Source organism: Brassica napus, chromosome A7, assembly GCF_020379485.1.
Source record: "Brassica napus cultivar Da-Ae chromosome A7, Da-Ae, whole genome shotgun sequence".
NCBI lineage: Eukaryota > Viridiplantae > Streptophyta > Magnoliopsida > Brassicales > Brassicaceae > Brassica > Brassica napus.
In genome coordinates, this window is record NC_063440.1 from 8,336,841 (window position 1) to 8,351,880 (window position 15,040).

Below are 15,040 nucleotides of genomic sequence, written 5' to 3' on the forward strand. Positions count from 1 at the left end.
TTATTTTGGTTATTTCCGGTTTTCTTTTACCGGTTTAATTATTTTTGGTTTAGTGTAGTTTGTATATAATCTGTACATTGTACTCAACTTTACGTAATGAGAAATATCTTCATAACAAACTCTCTCTCTCAAATGTTGATCCTCTTGTTCAACTAATAGTTGAAGAAGAGATATGTTCTGAGTTGGCCAAGGTTGAAGACGAATGGAATAATAGTACATAGAGTTGCAGAACGCTTGACCATTCAGAATTTAGGTAAACAATAATCTTCTTTACTTTTTTTTTTTGGAACACATCTTCTTTACTTTTTTTTAGTCTTAGCAATTTTTAAGTTAAATTTCTAATCATTTTCTGTAATTAATTTTGAAAATTTATAGTATGTTTACTGAACTTATTGAAGATTATAACATGTTCAAAAAAAATTAAAGTCAGTAAAATTGATCTGTGCATAGCATGCCGGGTGATACTAGTATAATATAATTACTAAGCTTTGATTTTCTTTTCAGTAATAGTTTTATTCAGACTCGGAATTTCCTTGTTAGTTAAAAAAATAGTATGTAGAAAATATTTGTAGAAGAGCTTATAATATTCAGAATCATAAGAAGAAAATATATGTATAAAGAGTTTAAATGGTTCAATTGGATATGTTGACAATCAACGATTACATAATTCATGGATAAAAACAACAAAATGAATTCTTCCAAAACAAAAAGGCGAATAAGCAATGACTCCCTTCAAACATTACTTATGCTTGCTTGTCCTTGGTAGAATAGTTTAATGATACTTAAATAAATGTAATCAATGTGACTGCTTTGCAACTGATAGCATTGTTCAGAGACATAATAAAGTACCAGGCGAATCTGCAATATATATTTTTTGAAAATGTTTGATTTGTAGTTGAAACCGCAACGCTGGTGCATGATGGGTTGGTTTCGCAATGCTTAGAATGGTTCTGATACCTACTTGGAATTCAATGCCTTCTACCATTATATTTCACTTCAGGGATGGTTCGACTTCAACTCAAAACAGAGTACACACTAAGTAGACTGAGGACGAGGGAGACGGTGCAGCCAACGAGGGAGAACATACTGAGAAAAGAAGAGACTGTTAGGACCACGTTGATACCCTGGGAGATTGTATTTACGGATGCTGTCCATATACTCGCTGCACCAGTTAAAACTCAAGCTGCAACCATCCATACACTTGCCGTCTTCTTCAGCTTCTTTACGAACACTAAACACACGTGTGCGCAAGTTAAACAAGACCAAACCTTTCGCGGTCCAGTTCCACAAGTAGATAATGTCGGAGTTCAAAGGATGCATCACCATGGGGAAATAACAGATACCAGATTCAGTCAAAGACGTCAACTTGAGATCCCAAGAGAGTTGCCAAGCCTCAGGACAATCTTCGTACTTGACCAGCCTCCAAACCCGTAACGTATGTGTTTCATTCTCATGGAACTCGTTGAAATACACAATGGATCCTTCAGAGGCTGTGAAGCTCCTCCTGTAAACTCGTTGAGATAAATTATCTCCAGTGACTTCATCTATCTTGCCACCGGGAAAATGTACGATACGACACTCATCACCATCACCACCTCCATAGAAATCGTAAGCTACAATAGAACTTGCGTCGAAACTAGGAGTATCCTCTGAAAGCCAGTGAAGCACCCCGTTCAAAGCAATCGACTTGTCTTGTCTTTCCCAGTCAGTGGTGCGTGGACAAGACACGTGTCGTTTCCTCCACGTCCCTGTTTCAGATGAGTAAATCATAAAGTCGAGTTTATCAGATAATCTACCGTGAGTCAGCATCCAGACAACTTTGTAACTCACAACAACCCCGCTCCGCATCTTCGTGACGAAACCTGTGTCACTGAAACGCTTGTTCTTACGCAAACTATCAAGATCATGCGAGGAGAGAAACGGAGGGAGAGGGAGATGAAACCAATCCTCCATCAAAGGGTTTCCGATGTAATACAAAGGAGAACCATCGCTAGCTTCTGCGCAGATCGAGACCAGACCATCGGTACAAGATAAGACCAAGAGTTTTCTGATTGTGGTCTTGGCGAAGAAACGCAAGAAAGAAGCGGGAGAACGATCGAGACCCCACGTGTTGCAACCATGGTGGCCGATGATTTCGAGGGAGAGTTTGTGGGGGTTGGTTTGGATGATAGACCAGGAGAGGGAGGAAGAAGAGTTGAAGGAGATGTACTGATCTCTGAAGAAGTCGGAGTCGATGAGCGATCTCCATTCTTTGCTCACTGTTCTGAATCTCGCGATGCTTTTCAATGGAAATCGCGACAAGACGTTGACCAGTGCTATCTCTGGAAGATCCATTTTTCGTTTACGGCCTCCCTCCCTCTTTGATTTCTTCGATTAGGTTTATTAGTAACAATCTAATCAAGATTGCGACTCAGCATTTTTTAGAGGAGTAGTACCAATTTTTTTTTTTTTGACAAAACTTTTGGATTTTATTAAATCCTTAAACTTTGGCCCAATAGATTTTACAACAGATATCAGTTTTACAGAAGAGGCTCAATAAGACAAAATTTAAATAAATCCAAAAAGAGGAGATCACTACATGTTAACACGTGTTTGTTCCGAGAGATTTCAATTCTGTACGCTCAACTCCATACGTCTTTCATGCGAAAATTTAACCTCCGGCCACTGTCAGACTGCACCACCATGGTCTTCTGCGGTTACTCCTCTGATCTCTGTCATTCTCCACCACCGCAGGAGAGAAGAGCCTTCTGTAACAATTCTTTTGCAGTCTTCTTTCTTTAACAGCCGCTGAGTCTATCGGAGTTCCAAACCAAATCATCGGAGATGATAGCACAATAAAGACTTGTGAAGATTTTGTTGGAACACTTTCACAAGGAAAGTTTCATCTCTACTGAACCTGAACACAATCGACCAAGCTATTTGGAAAAAATTAATTCAAATATCCATCAAGGATACTTTGCGTTAATCTTTAATGGAAGCAAAGATTGACTCCAATCTGAACAGAGAATCAAGGATAACCAACAACAGGAAGGAATCGTCAGACAATCGGAATAGAGAAAATAATTAAAGAGAAAGAGGGCAACATAGACTCTGATTAGAAGAATCATAACTATTATTGTTCAAATCAATCCAGAGAAAACAAAGAGCTATGAGGAACAAGCCGGACTAGACTGAAATCACTACCAAAAATCCCTTTACGGATGTATAATCCGACAAGCGAAACAAAAGATCGATCATATTGATCGAAACATACTATTTACATAGAAAAGACCCATAATTCTCTTCCACCTCTGAATGATATAAGTCTGTAAGAGGGGAAGAAGAGAGAAAGTATATCTCTCTAAACAAGAGAGAGAAGGGCTTCTTTTAGTAGTACCAAATTACATTTGAAAAAAAAAAAAACTATATCATGTATTTTTGGGGTCAAATCTTTACATTCTAAAATACTTGAAATTTTAAGATAATATACAATTATTAAGAAACTTGTCTTTTATTTAAAAAGTAAGACTAAATTATAAATTTAAATTTTTTTTGACCAATTACAAAATATATTACAAAATATCGTTGGTTACACAGTTTTTAATAAAATAAAAAATTATATTGAAATATAAAAATATCATCTATTTTTAAACATCAAAACTTTCTTTAAGCATCATTTATTTTGAAACAACATTTTAGAGTAATAGTATCAAATTACATTTGAAAAAAAAGACTAACACATGACTTTTTGGGGTCAAATCTAACTAATGTTTTTTTTATCAACATAATATATTATTCAGAGAACCAAGTGATTACGTAGTTTTGCTTAGACCTGGGACGGATCCGGATATCCGGAAAACTTAGGGTACCCAGATCCGGATCCAAATATCCGTCGGATCCGTGGATTTAATATCCGGATTCGTGGTTTCCGGATATCCGGATTTCAGATATCCATCTCGATATTCTATTATCCGCGGATATCTGGATCCGTAACATAATTAAAAATAATATGTTTTTTAAAAAAATTCTAATTTTTAAAATATAATACATCAATTAAATATTTATATAAGATTTATAAATATATTTATATATGTCTATAATATTGTAAAGATTAAAATATAATATTATAAGATTAATTCATGTATAAATATTAATATATCAAATATTAATATTATTAAAATTTAAAAATTAATGTGTTTTAAGAATACAGATCCGGATCTAGATATTCGGGCCTAAAAATTAAGATATCCGGATACAGATTCGGTTTAGATGGATCTAAGATTTTACTATCCGGATTTGGATCCAGGCACCCCGGATATCCTATTTTCGGAGCAGATCTGGAGCGGATCTCGGATCGAATTCGGATCTCAGATAATAAGTTACAGGCCTAGTTTTGCTTACAAAGTCTAGCTTGCTTGGCTAAAGAATCAACATTTTCTAGGAAAGTGCTATTAGCATAGTGGAAACTATAGTTACACGATCTTGATAGAAAGTGAATGTCTCGCAGCATAGAGGAAACCTCCGTGTGATAAGCACTTGTGATGGTTTTTCAGTAGACAACTGATATAACCCATCAATAAGCTTTTTGCAGTCAGTGATGAAATCTACATTATGATATTGCAATGACTTCAACTGTTTGATTGAGCCACCGCCTCCGCTTCTGAGGAAGAATTTGTAAGCGTAATTGAGGAAGATCCCTGGAGTTTTTAAATGCCTTCTTTGCTGTGGAAGGACCATCCAGTTCCTTCTTCCATTATGCATCTACTAAACAATAGTAGTGAGCATAGTTTGGTAGTAGGTCTGCAATATCCATTATTTACCTATCTGAAAACCTGCATCTCTGAACTTCATGTTCATCATATTCAATTGCTTGCATCCAATGCTGGTGATCTCGAATCGCTCCATGCACCACCTGAAGTATATGCTCTCTTTTTTGTTGGAAGTGTATGTTGTTTCTCATTTTTCAAATTCGCCATCCAACATGGAAGTTCAATAGCTCAAAATCTTCTTGCTTTGCAGCAAATATCAGAGCGTTGATGTTATGGAGCAGAGAAGTTTGAAATTCCGTCTTGAACCCTATACGATGTGGGAGCCAAAGACCAAATCTCCTTTGATATTCTGTAGTGAAACATCATATTTCAGCATCTTCCCCACAGCTTTGACAAGTATCATCTATATGTACACCTCTTTTATTTAAGTTAATTGTAACCGCAAGGCTGTTATGTGCCACTCTCCACCAAAATGTCTTGAGCTTGGGAGGCAGATTGAGTTTCCACAATGCCGAACAACACTTCTTCACTTCTTCTGAGATTCCACTCTGTCCTTGTTGCTGTTGAGTTTCTTGTATTGAGATTTTCCTTTGGAGATGATATTTTGTTTTGACATTGTACTCTCCATTTCGATTGTAGCTCCAGATACGCACATCTGATATATCATGCATTACACTTGGTCTAATGTTGAGGACATATTGAGCATCCGACGGATTCAAAAAGACTTTCTATCAACCTCCTGTTCCACTCACGGGTTCCATTAATGAAAAGATCGTTCACCTCAATATGAGGATGGCTTACTGCTCCTGCTCCCTGTGCTGGTACAAATTGTTTTGATCGAATCCAATTGTCCTTCCAGACCCTAATAGTTTTTCCATTTTTCACAGTCCATTTCAGTCCTTTTGTCAGTAGATGCTGAGTTTGTAGTATACTGCACCAGGCATAGCTTGAAGTTGAGTAACTTTTAGCTTCATGCATGTAATATTTAGCTTTAAACACACAAGACATCAATGGACGGGGAAATCTAATCAATCTCCAACCTTGCTAGGCTAAGAGAGCAATATTAAATCCTCCATATTTCTTATACCTATTTCGCCTTCCTCCTTTGAAGAAGTGCTTTTATTCCACTGACCCAAGGGATTTTATGCATATCTTTAAATGATGACCACCAAAAGTTACTCGTGTAAGAAGTGGTTTGGTTAAGTAGGCCCATTTGGTAGCATAAAACAAGACGTGGCATATATAGTAAGGACAAAAATGACAGCCTTGAGTAGAACTTCTTTTCCAGCCTGAGAAAGAAATCTATTGTACCAGTATCTATTTTGTTCATAATTCTCTGCTTTATAAACTCAAAGACATCCTTACATTTTCTACCTATCCTCTCAGGCAAACCTAAGTATCTTCCAAATCCACCTACTCTATCCACACCTATCATTTCTTTTAGGATTTGCTGTTCAGTGAGATGAATACCTTTTGAGAAAGCTACCGTAGATTTAGTGTAGTTTACCTCTTGGCCAGACGCTTTTTGGTAGATGGTTAGGATCTCCTTTAAGGTTTTACATTCTTCAAGATTTGCTCTGAAAAAAACAGAATCATCAGCAAAAAAGTAAACGGGATATAGCTGGACCTCCTCGCGATGCTTTATATCCATGGAGTTTTTGCTGATGAATTGCATTCTTTATTAGCTGTGATAGCCCTTTAGTACAAATGATATATAAGTATGGGGAGATTGGATCTCCCTGTCTAATTCTTCTCTGAGGATAAATAGTTTTAGTGAGTTCTCCATAAATTAGAACAGAGTAAGAGACTGTCAACATACATTTATATATCCATATGCACCATAGATCAGTGAAACCTATTTGCCTCATGCCCTTATCTATAAAATCCCATTCAACTTTACCAAAAGCTTTCAAAATGTCAAGCTTGAGGTTCATGGACTTTGATTTAAGATTCCTAGTATGCAGAGAATGCATAAGTTCATGAGCTATAAGCACATCAATACTATTAAAAGGGAAGAAGTTTTAATAAATCTACTTAAAAATGTTGTTTGGACCCTTTCATTAGACTTAGCTATTTTTTTGGTATTACCTTATATTTCTCTAACTATACATTATTTATTCTAACTATGATTTTATCTTTTGTGTTATCGTAAAAGTTAATAAAAATTCCTAATATCATGGATCACAATAATTGCCTATATCCAAGCATACCTAATGGCCCACAATAAATGTAAGTCTTATATTGACATTCTCAAATATACAACACCCACCATTTTATTCAAGTATGAAATACATGGAATATAAACATATGAAAAGGAACGAATTATTATTAATTATCGATAACCATTCAATTACCAGTTTATATTCCAAAATTAGATTCATATTACTAAATCAGGATGGAGTCTGATAAACTATATACTATATCATTCATCTTTTTTAAGTTTTGATCAAGTTAAAAAAAGTATTGATCAAGTTCATATTACCAATTCTTGCATCAATTCAATATATATTAACCAATATACACCTCATGTCTTCAGTTTTACATTTCTTAATGTTAGTAAAATTAATTTTACATTTCATAAAATTTCCTTAAATATTTATAATATTCACTGATTTTAACCATTGGCCGACGTGAGGAAATACAGTTTATATTATACATAGAAAACAGAAAATGTAAGCCTTATATCATAATATTCTTTTGTTATTACAAGAATTCAAAATTATTTACTACAAAAAATTAAAAACAAAACACCCGCTTGGGCGTATTGATATAATTATAATCTTAATTTTATCCAAAAATCCAAAACTATAGCCAAAACCTAAACCCAAAACATAAAAAATATATGTAATACCGAAATATATCTTAAATACACAAATACATCTAATATACATAAAACAGTTTGGGTACTATGTGTATGCAACGAGTCTTGGGTAGGATCCAGACTCAAACAGAGACCTATAGATCTAAAAGATACTTAATTGGTACTTTACCCTGGACCCAAAGCCGAACCAAACCTGTTTGATTTTTTTTGTCTCGGTAAAATGTCTATGCCTAAAAGAAAATTACAAAAAATTATACATACAAATTCTCAAATAAACTAATTTATAAATTATATAATATTTTTAAAAATTACCTTCTTCGATATAATATAACTTTGTAATATAATAATATTTAACAGTTCCAAAATACTAATTCATCTCAATAATATTAAATTTTAACAATAAATATAGTTTTTTCTGTTCAATTTTCTTCATTTTCTCTAATGATATAGTAAATTTTTTTATCGAAAATTAGAAATAAAACATTAATTCATATTGAACATTGTAACTTATTAATGTACATTAGAAATAAAACATTGATTCAAAAACGATAGCGACGGCGACGATTCCACCCCTGATTCGGATCAACGAATTTACCGGTTCAACATTGTAACTTATTAATGTACATTAGAAATAAAACATTAATTCATATTAAACATTGTCATTAGCCAAAAAAAATCCGCGCTTTCGATGTGCGGATCAAAATCTAGTTATCTATTATAAACCTTTCTAGAATAAAAACTGATCAATTTTCCGAGATTATTCTATCTAATCAAGGCTTAAGTCTTTCTGCAAGAATTTTGAAAATTATTTTATAGGCCACATTAGACAAGTTATAAAATCTTTAAGAGTATCATTTTTTACACAAATTAAAAGGTAGTTAAAATTCGTTTGTAATCTAATTAATTACATCTAATAATGTTCAAGATACTTATATTTATTTATAAGATAAAAGTAGATACTTATATTTATTTATAAGATAAAAGTACTTTACAATTAATATTAAAATTAAAACAGGTATTTATGTAATAATCTAGTTTATATATTTGTTTATTCGAGTATTGAAACTAAAACGAGCACAGGTAAATAAAATATATGTCCAACCAAAACGACACCGGATTATTATGGTAATTAGTATATTGCACTATAATCAACAGTTACAAAAATTCAAGTAAATAAACAGCAAAAAAACGCACTCATATAAATTCTCTCTCTGTTCACGCTTCGTGTCTCTCTCCATTTGGAACTCTTTGCAAAGTGTCTGTATCACACTCACTATATGCTGTCTTCTTGATATTCCTCAAGCCTAATGAAACCCAATTTTTTGGATCAAAAAGCTAAACGAATTCTTCCAAAACAATAAGAGAAGAAGCCATAGTGGCTGTGCCAGGACAGGATGTACAGAATAGCCGAGCAAGGCGTGCATTAGAGAAGCTTGCTTGTCCTTCTTTTTGATGGTCCTCCTGGGAACATCTTCATGATCCATCCTAGAACCCTTTCTACCACCTGAATGGAGAGAAATGATTAACATCTTGTCTCCTTTTTTTCAGACCCAAGTTTGGAACTCTGATCAGAGGAGGATAATAGAGAAAGAGAATGTACCTCATCGCCCTCATCTGCAATTGGTGGTCTCTCTTGAACAACATGAGAATCCGGCTGCTTTGCAGGTGAAACATTGTCTATCGCCATATTCTGTGCTGTTAGTAGCTCTAACCTTTGCGTCTGCACTTCAAGTTTTCTGGATAACTCTTTGTTCAGCTCCTATGTTTAAGAAACATGACAGATATAAAGACTTGAGAAATACACGAGATTACACAATAACACAAACATGAAAACGCTACTTTATAAAACATCAAAGAGTAGACCAGATTATATATTAAGGCTATGGTGAGTTAAGATATAGCTCATGGAACCATACAGAAATCATGGTTGGACTCGGAATTTACCTTTACCCGTGCAGTTTGAGATAATTCAGTTGACAATGCTTGCACCAGTTCCTCTTTTTCAATTGCCAACTGCAACCAAAGATATCACCCAGATTGAGAACTGATAGCACCTTGAGAATTGTCAAGTATTGATTCTCACAGCTACAGATAACCAAACAACAAAAAAAAGGAATATAAATTCACATAAATAATACATGACTACTACCTCAACAATCAGCGTATTAATGTTCTCGATCAGTCTCATCTGATCAGCTGGGACGCTCAATGGAAAGCCTTCAAGAGTTAATTGTCCAGTTTCATGAATGATAGCTGTATTAGATAAATCACTTCCCAGCAGATCTGTAGAATCTGTTTCCTGATTTGAGCTCCCTGTCATGGTATCTGAGATTGCTGCACCAAGAAAACAAAGAGGACACAGGATAATGAAAAATTAAATTTTATACTAGTGACCAGGTTTAGGAGACGGCTACATAATCCATCGACTAGAGTCTTCGTAGACATGATTTACATTACACGTTGAAGAACAAAGTTGAAATTTATTTCTATAATATGGGTTTAGAGATCCACAATATGCTTCAAATTTCTATAATAGTGCGCACATACTGATGTGATTCTATAGGAGGCCCATTACCTAGGCCTTCTGTAGAGGTTGATGCGTGTTTACTGCTAGTAGAGCTTTTGTCGAGAGCAGTGGATTTTCCACCAGAGGAAGCTTTCTGCACCATAGTCTGTAGGACCTTCTTCTCTGAAAAGAAAGATCAAGAATATAAGATAGATACATAACATGTAGAACCACATTACTTTTCAGAGGAACAGATCTCAGTGTGCATACCTTCCTGAAGAGCTTTAATAGTAGATTGCAAGTCTTGGCGATCTTTCTCTAGGCTCTGTAATTTTTTCCTATAAAAGTTGATGGTTAAGATGAGAATTATATTATCCCAGAAGTTACAGATCGAATTCCTAGTGGTATGTTTTGGACCAAACATCAAGTAAAGGTGAAGATACAAAGAGTAAAGCGCATACTTGTAAGAAGACATTTCAGCTTGTGCACTCTCCAGTTCCCTCTCCAGCTTTAACTCGTTAGATCTGAGTCTGAGAGCCTAATATCGGTTCCAGGAAAAAAGTTAATCGCTAAACAGATGAATACGAACATCTGAAGGACGAGGAAACAGACATTTTACAATCCAAAAATTCAAAAACTAAATTAAAAAAATCTTTCCACATTTTTCACCCGAAAGCTTATTACCTTATCTTCCAAACTGATGACTTCAGAAGCCAGTATTTGTGAACGCTCATCAGCAGCATTACACTCTAGCTGCGCGTTTCCATATTCATTCCTGACAGATTCAAGTTCCCCCTGACAGGAAAAAGAGTTAAATCAAGTAACAGTTTTTAGGAGAATCTAGACAATAGCTCCACCCAATGAATGATCATGGCATACAGATACTCATCAGATTTCCAGAATCATACTCAGAAAACTCAAATTTTGTCACATACGTAACCATCAAGCAATCTGATAAATGGAATGTCTACATGTAAACATCCTGCTTAATCTTAGACAATATCTACAGCGGATAATATCATGCTTTACTATATTGCTAGGGCATATACAACTGGGATTTGTCGAGTATGGGTAGCTAACAGGATACTAACCATTTGTGCTTGAATCTGTTGATGTAGCTTCTCCATATCATCTTTTAGTTGGTTGACAATACTTCGCTGGATAAGACAGAAACGAGAACAATTAATACATATTCATTGGGAGGTTTGAGGCTTTAAGAAAGGTCAGTGGAAACATGTCTTATAGTAAACAAAATAAGACACTGTTCACTCTCAACAGTAGATAAGCCCAGTAAACGCCAATTACGTAGACATCTTGAAAAACCTTCTCCAAATTCTTTGGTTTAACAATATCTCTGTCTTACTGGTGAATGTAGCAATGATTCAATAGTCTAAATCGTGTTCTTTTCACAACATAGTCTAAAAAAGATTTAAGAGCATGCCAATTTCAGAAAGAGACTCATATTCACATCCGTCCAAATTATGAAATAAGATTATCATATTTGCATCTCCCATGGATCCCAAAACCAGATGAGAGAAAATTCTGGCGAACAATGAAGCATGAGTATGTGCAAATAATTAGCCAACTACTACAAATGGTCAAGATTGTTTTCTAGGACACTACCCAACTAGAATGGCATAAGTCTTCAAGTTAAGTACCTGCTGGTTATAAGTGTCTGTCATCGAAGAATTTTCAGATGCTAAGGATTCTGCCAAAGCACGTGAAGCATCAAGATCCCTTTGCAGTGAAAACTTTTCTTGCGTTAAATCCTCAATATGCTACAAACGGAAATAAGAAACCATATCTCAGAATAAGCATTGGTCAAAGGATGCAGAAAGAGCAATTGCTCATGTATATCATGAGATCAATCAATTCCCACTTAAACTAATCAAATATATAACTTTGCAACTGTTAAATAGCATATCGACAAGAAATAAGTACATTACCTGTTCCAGAGTACTAAAATCATCATTTTGCTTTGGGATGGAGTAATCAGTGAAACCTGGCATTACTCCATTGGCAACAGGAAACGAAGGACTCCTGAAATTGTCATATGGATAAGGAGAATCAGATGACGGTCCGTTACTGTCGCTCTTTCCTGATATATACTGGAGTGAAGATGGTGCAGACTCATCACCGACAGTTAATTGGGAAGCACTTGAAGTTTCAGGAATCTCGGAAGCTCTGGAGATATTAAGGGAATCAAGGAAAGATGGACGAGTCCTCTTCACAGTTGCTTCATTTTTAGCAGAGTAAGAGGTTGCACCGTAATCATCCGAAGGTCGAGATGAAAACAAATAACTGTTAGACAAAGTTGGCTTCTGCACGATGCTGCTACCTCCTCCTCTAAGTTCACCACTTTCCTGAGTAGTAGGTTGTAGAGAGTCTAGCAACAACAACAAAAGAACGTAAAGAACAGTTCCCTTTAAGGAACAAAGTACAAATGCTTCATCAAAATGTCATATGATACCTTTTCTTGATGAGATTAATCCACTGCCATGCATTTGCGTGGAGGTTGACAACAAAGTGCTTCCAGCAAAAGATGCGCCTTTGGGAAAGCCATCACTTTCGCTCAATTGCTTGTCTCTATTGCTATCAGGTACAAGCGCTTCATGGCTCCTAATATTCACTAAAAAGTCATTGGAGGAACCTCTCAACTCTAAGCTACTAGATGTGCCAACTGACTCATCTCTCTTGCTTGAAGAAGATGAGGATTTGGATTGGGTTTGGTTGAAGGAGGTTTCAGGAGATTGGCTGAGAGGTCCGTTAGAGATAGATGCAGCAGCAGCAACTTCTCCATCTGAATCTGCGACGGTGTTATCAACAGGTTGTGCGGTATTATTCTGTGATGCCTTTTTCTCTCGTTCTGCTTTTTGCTTCCGGAACTCCTCAAGCTGAGAATCCATCATCAAATTAACAAATTAATTCACCTTTGCATAATCATGATCAAAGTAAAGAGAGAGAGGAGGAGGATGGATGATCTAAATCTATACCTTACGCCGTCCAGCCTCTTGCCTCCGCTTAACCTGAGCTGATGCCATTGCAACCAATCCCTTATTTACAATTGAATCCCCTTAACACATGCCAATTTCGAAATTGCCGATGTTGTGATGGTACCAGAGGACAGATAGATCCTAACGGCAAATATGGAGAAGATATTGGTATAGGGGGAGATCTCGAGAAAGGCTGTTCAACAATCGAGGCAATTTGTTTTTAGGGTTTTCGATCCGAAGGAAGGAGCCAAGTTTGTTCGTTTTGAGATTTTGGTTTCCTTCTCCGCCAGATCTCTTTTTTCTTTTCTGATAATAATAACTTCTCTTTTTATTCTCACTTCGATGCCTTGAAGAACGTTTTTATTTTTTCTTCTTTCCGTTGGTTGCAACATATTTTTAGTCCTTTTTTTTTCATTTGAAGCTGTGAAATGGGGAAAAAAGATTTTTTATTCATTTTATAAAATTCTTAAAACAACCAGCAGAAAACTACAAAACTAAAACATGTACATGCAATCTATTTAGAATAATTCATGCGTTTCAAAAAAAAAAAATTAATTCATATATATGTTTTGTTGTTTTCCAAAATAATAAATGTATTAAAATAAATAAAACTAAGAAAATAGTACTAAACAGTTGTGATGGTGCATGTTTATGAAACCATAAAAAACAAAGTAGAACATCCATGTGCCCCATGGAACATGACGAGAAATTTACCTTCAAAGACACATTTTGAATTTTCAATTACCTATTAAGACACTTTGAGTTTGGAAGACACTTTCCCAAGTCATTTTGTCTAATTTGTCCTTGAACTAGATATCAAGTGTTTGACTAAATAATAAATTATAGAAACATTTTTTTTTATTTTGCATCCATAACTTAAAATTCTCAGATCCCCTTTCTCTTAACCTAATTCCAAACACAACTTTCAGATTCATCTATCATCTTTGACAATTACATTTGAACTAGAGCACCATCGTCTTCTCCATCACTTTCAGAGACAGTTTGCTTTTCCGAGACCGTTGTGTTCATTAGAGGTCGGCGTGTTCTTTCCACACAGTCGTCTTCTTGCTGGATCTTCCTAACACCAAAACCCAATCTTTCTGGCTCTTCTATCTAACATCCAAGACCAAACACGAGTCTCGCTGTCTCCTCCATCTGATATCCATTGTTTGTTGTTTCTGAGATTATTAGGGCGTGGCTACGTATCTGTGGACACACAAGCACATGTGGGGGGTTTTGGTTGTGGATGCAATGTTGGGTAAGGACACAAATGTGTGGATACGTATTGTTGGATACATGAACTGTGGTTGGGTTATATTTTGAAGATTTGGTGGATACTTAGTCGTGGATACGCAATTTCCATGTCTATGTCGTCACTGACCACACCATCATTGTCCACATCTCTCTGTGTCTCCATATAATGTTACAATTTTTCAATTTTTATCCTGAATTATACAACATGTACGCACTCCCCTATCTATGCTTTCTTATCTACACTTCCCCAAATCATAAACCCCAATCCACATAACCCATATCCACACATCCATTGACCACCTTTGATTTCTCTACGCTTTCCCTGCACTGTTAGAATCAAAATCTAGAAAACCAAAAACAAACTCAAAAAAACATTTGAAAGATTCACACACTTTCCTAAAGAGCTTTAAGTTCGTTGAAGAAGAAAAAAAGAAAGTTAGTATTACTTTTTTTTTTTAAACTCAAATCTTGATGAGTCACTATCAACAATTTAAGTTTTTGTACTGTCGTTTTCTCATCCATTGGATATGGTTTATTAGCATCTCATCCAAAGGCTTAAAATAGACTCACTAACCGATAAACCTACTTTCTCAAACAAATAAGTGACTATTTAGTTTTTTTCTTCTTTCATTCTAAACCAAACATCCTTGCTTGTTTCTCCAACAAAGGACTTTTTCGTCCACAACAGTGGTATCCGTACACAAAAAGTGTGTTAAAT

At 35.4% G+C, this 15,040-nt stretch overlaps 2 protein-coding genes across 3 annotated transcripts; both read right to left on the bottom strand.

The window, feature by feature from the left end:
• Positions 1–596: 596 nt before the first annotated feature.
• LOC106450577 (putative F-box protein At3g23950) lies at positions 597–3,379 on the bottom strand. Its single transcript, XM_013892257.3, has one exon. It carries the CDS (start codon positions 2,332–2,334, stop codon positions 1,036–1,038), a length of 1,299 nt encoding a protein of 432 aa, XP_013747711.1. The 5' UTR covers positions 2,335–3,379; the 3' UTR covers positions 597–1,035.
• A 5,249-nt stretch (positions 3,380–8,628) lies between these two features.
• On the bottom strand, positions 8,629–13,431 carry LOC106450578 (protein BLISTER-like). Of its 2 annotated transcripts, XM_048736538.1 has the most exons (14): positions 13,221–13,431; positions 13,069–13,184; positions 12,546–12,969; positions 12,022–12,461; positions 11,734–11,853; positions 11,167–11,232; positions 10,760–10,870; positions 10,537–10,613; positions 10,346–10,413; positions 10,145–10,258; positions 9,719–9,903; positions 9,514–9,582; positions 9,170–9,328; positions 8,629–9,073 (listed from the first exon to the last, which is right to left on the bottom strand). In XM_048736538.1, the coding sequence occupies exons 2-14, from the start codon at positions 13,114–13,116 to the stop codon at positions 8,993–8,995; spliced, it is 1,962 nt and encodes a 653-aa protein (XP_048592495.1). In that variant the 5' UTR covers positions 13,117–13,184; positions 13,221–13,431; the 3' UTR covers positions 8,629–8,992. The 2 variants fall into 2 exon arrangements, with proteins under 2 accessions (XP_048592495.1, XP_013747713.2); XM_013892259.3 differs by having other exon boundaries at positions 13,069–13,415.
• Positions 13,432–15,040: the final 1,609 nt, after the last annotated feature.

What these genes read in the sequence shown, in the direction of transcription:
- LOC106450578 (XM_048736538.1), bottom strand. Translation starts at nt 13,116, where the DNA reads ATGGCATCAGCTCAGGTTAAGCGGAGGCAAGAGGCTGGACGGCGTAAG. An exon ending in CAGACACTTATAACCAGCAG is followed by an intron (nt 11,233 to 11,733) that starts GTACTTAACTTG and finishes TGTCTTATCCAG; the next exon opens with CGAAGTATTGTCAACCAACT. An exon ending in TCATCAGTTTGGAAGATAAG is followed by an intron (nt 10,614 to 10,759) that starts GTAATAAGCTTT and finishes AACCGATATTAG; the next exon opens with GCTCTCAGACTCAGATCTAA.
- LOC106450577 (XM_013892257.3), bottom strand. Translation starts at nt 2,334, where the DNA reads ATGGATCTTCCAGAGATAGCACTGGTCAACGTCTTGTCGCGATTTCCA.